Below are 3,516 nucleotides of genomic sequence, written 5' to 3' on the forward strand. Positions count from 1 at the left end.
TATGTGTTATAAATACATTTGATAGTATGTACATGTGTATCAGATTAAAAGTTGGGAACCATTGGTGGTCTAAGGTTTATCATTGTTGATGAAGGCAGAGAGAAGTTTTCTGAAATAGTGTGCCATTAGTTCAGGATTTCATAAAAACATTTATTTTGGAATTTATATTTTAAAATATTATTATATCAATTTTGTGACGTAGATTAAAAATCAATATTTTTTTAATTAGATACAATATTGACCAAAACACAAAGTACTGTTTCAAGTTAGAGATTCAGATTGTATATATTAGGAAATAATGCTTCATCTCATATTAGACATAGTCAGGGGCAGTTTATGAGAAGAATTTTCATGAGGCTGATATTCATTAATTCCAAGTTATATGCACTCAGAGGGTACAAAAAAACGGAAAGTCAAAGTTTAACGTTTGTTTCTGATACAATGTTTTTCACTTCAGGCAAGGCATGTGGCTCTGGTATCATGCTTCCTGTCAATAGCGCCAGCTCCATTTTCTCCACCTTCCTGGTGATAGGTATCCCTGGACTGGAAGCTCTTCACATCTGGATCTCCATACCCTTCTGTGCCATGTTCTTCATTACCTTGGTGGGAAACGTGACCATCAGGATTGTTATATGGAGGGAGCAGACCCTCCATGTGCCTATGTACCTCTTTCTGGCCATGCTAGCTGCCTCTGATCTGGGTCTGTCTCTCTTCACCTGCCCCACAATGCTAAGGATCTTCTGGCTGGATGCCCATGAACTGACCCTGTCTGCTTGCTTTACTCAAATGTTCTTCATTCACACCTTCCAGGATTTTGAATCAGCTGTCATCCTGGCGATGGCCTTAGACTGCTATGTGGCCATTTCTCATCCATTGTACTATTTATCCATCCTCACTAATAGCATAATTGCAGGATAGATTTGGCCATTTTTGTATGAACCTTGACTCTAAAGGTGCTCCTTGCCATCCTCTTGAGTAGGCTGTGCTTCTGCCACTCCAGTGTCCTTTCCCATTCCTACTGCTTGCATCCTGACATCATAAAGCTCTCCTTTTCCAACACCAGGATCAATAGCATCTTTGGATTGTTTGCAGTACTTTCCACTATGGGACTTGATTTTCTCCTCATTCTCCTTTCTTGTGTACTGATCTTGAAAACTGTGCTAAGCATTGTATTTCATGGTGGCCGCCTCAAGGCCCTCAACACTTGCATTTCCCATCTCTGTGCTGTGGTCCTCTTCTTCATCCCCATGATCTGCCTGTCTATGTTACACCACTTTGATCCAAGGCTTCCCTCACACATCTATGTGCTCATGGCCAACATGCATTTCCTCATTCCTCCAATGATCAACCTCATTGTCTATGTGATGAAAACCAAGCAGATAAGAGATAAAATTCTGAAACTCTTCATCAGAAAAGGAACTGCAGAATCTTGGGTTGCGTTTATATCATAAAACCAAAAAAAAAAAAAAAAAAAAAACGTTGCCATCCAGTGGATTCTGACTTGTATCAACCCTATAGGACTGAGTAGAATTGCCCCATGGGGTTTCCAAGAAGTAGCTGATGGATGTGAACTTCCAAACTTTTCTTTGTAGCATCGCTCTTATCCGCTGTGCCACATTTTTTTAAAGTTTTATTGTGCTTTAAGTGAAAGTTTAAAAATCAAGTCAGCCTCTCAGATAAAAATTTATATACACCTTGCTATATACTCCTAATTGCTCTCCTCCTAATGAGACAGCTTACTCCTTCACTCTGCCAGCATCCAACCCCTCTGCCCTCTCATCTTCCCCCCAGATAGGAGATGCCAACATAGTCTCAAGTGTCTACTCGATCCAAGAAACTTATTCTTCATGTGCCACCTTTTTTAAAAGGAAATTTGTATGACAAAATTAAGCAGTAGCTGTGGCTGAAGCAGTAAAACATAGCCTATGCTAGTTGTGAAAATGAAATATACTAAGACCTTCTACTTCTCAGTCTCCTTATTTAAAAACATTTAAAAAATCCAGATGAAATAATTGGATTCGTGACCATTTAGTATTATATCCATTTACCAAAATCCACGTTGTGATTTATAAAAAGGTATTTGCAATGAAGAAGCCATTGGTATTGCAAAATTCTATCATGTGATCTCCAGTGTCTTTTCTATCACTAAGACAGTATTTTCCAAATACCAATCCTTCTTAGTTTCCAACTTCGGCATTTCAATGTCCAGTAATTATCAATACATCTTGATTGCATATTTAGTCAATTTCAGACTTCAGAAGTTGGTAAAAAATCTTAAATTTCTCTACCTTTGGCCTTAGTAGTTGGTGCCTAAATTTGAATAATAGTCACATTAACTGATCTTCCTTGTAGGCTTATGAATATTATCCTATAACTGACAGTGTGGTACTTCCAGATAGATCTTGAAATGTTCTTTTTGATAATGAACGTGACACCATTCCTCTTAATTTGTCATTCCCAGCACAGTACACCATATTATTTTCTGATTCAAAATGGGCAATAAGGGGGCCAAGATGGCTGACTCGGTAGATGCTACCTCGGATCCCTCTTGCAACAAAGACTCGGAAAAACAAGGGAATCAATCACATACATGACAATCTATGAACTCTGAACAACAAACACAGATTTAAAGAGTTGACCTGAGCGACAGAGACGGAGAAAGAATAACTACGGGGAAGCAGAGACTGTTTTTGGAGCCTGGAGCCAGCGTCCCAGTCAGGTAACCTTGGCGCCAGGCTTTGGATTGGGTGCAGGTGAGCTGAGCATGACATCTGTGATGGTGCAAACACGGGGCGCAGCCCTACCCTCCTGAGCTGACCTCGGGAGGGGGCCCAGCCAGTCAGTGCGGGCGCCGCGAAGCCGCTGGCGGGAGGAGAAGTCCCCGGGAGGCAGCGACTGGTTTTGGAGCCGGGAGTGCAGTGTCCCAGCTGGGGAACCTTGACACTGTGCTTTGGACTGGCAGTGGAGGAACTGACCACAGCTTCTGTGGGCCTGACCCTCGGGGGCAATCTCTACCCAGCCAGCACACATAGGTGACATGACCCTCGGGAATCTCAGAGAAAATAGTCATCCCAACCAAGATAAGTAACTTTCTTTGTATTCTGGGGTGCTACTCTCTCATGTTTTTCTGAACCTTCCCCTCCCCTTCCCAGGTGGCTTCACTAACATTGGAACTTCCTGAGCCAGAGGGAGAACTGCTCCATGTTTTTTTTTTCCCTTTTTTTTTTTTTTTTTTTGGTCTTTTCCTAACCCATTCTTCCGGCCTGAGAGAAGCAACCACAAAAAACCCAGGGACCAAAAATTCTTCCCTAATTGGACTAAAAACACAGAACCAGATCCAGCCAAGCATATGTGATCCATATCTCGGGCTTTCATCCCTACAGGGAACAAGGTGGCTATTATAATGCAAAGGCATTTCTGATAGGGATCTGACTGCATTTTTTTTTAGCTGATTTACTGGAAAGACAAGTTTCCCAGGTCTGATATCTCTGCATATTCAACAGAGCCCTCACTGAC

At 41.6% G+C, this 3,516-nt stretch overlaps 1 protein-coding gene across 1 annotated transcript; it reads left to right on the top strand.

The window, feature by feature from the left end:
• The first annotated feature begins 362 nt into the window (after positions 1-362).
• Positions 363-1,451, top strand: LOC100667354 (olfactory receptor 51G2-like). The gene is given in 2 exon segments (XM_064289259.1): positions 363-910; positions 913-1,451. Coding segments are annotated over 2 exon segments (1,008 nt in total). The 5' UTR covers positions 363-441.
• The last annotated feature ends 2,065 nt before the right edge of the window (positions 1,452-3,516 follow it).

This window comes from Loxodonta africana, chromosome 7 (genome assembly GCF_030014295.1).
Source record: "Loxodonta africana isolate mLoxAfr1 chromosome 7, mLoxAfr1.hap2, whole genome shotgun sequence".
Classification (NCBI taxonomy): Eukaryota; Metazoa; Chordata; class Mammalia; order Proboscidea; family Elephantidae; genus Loxodonta; species Loxodonta africana.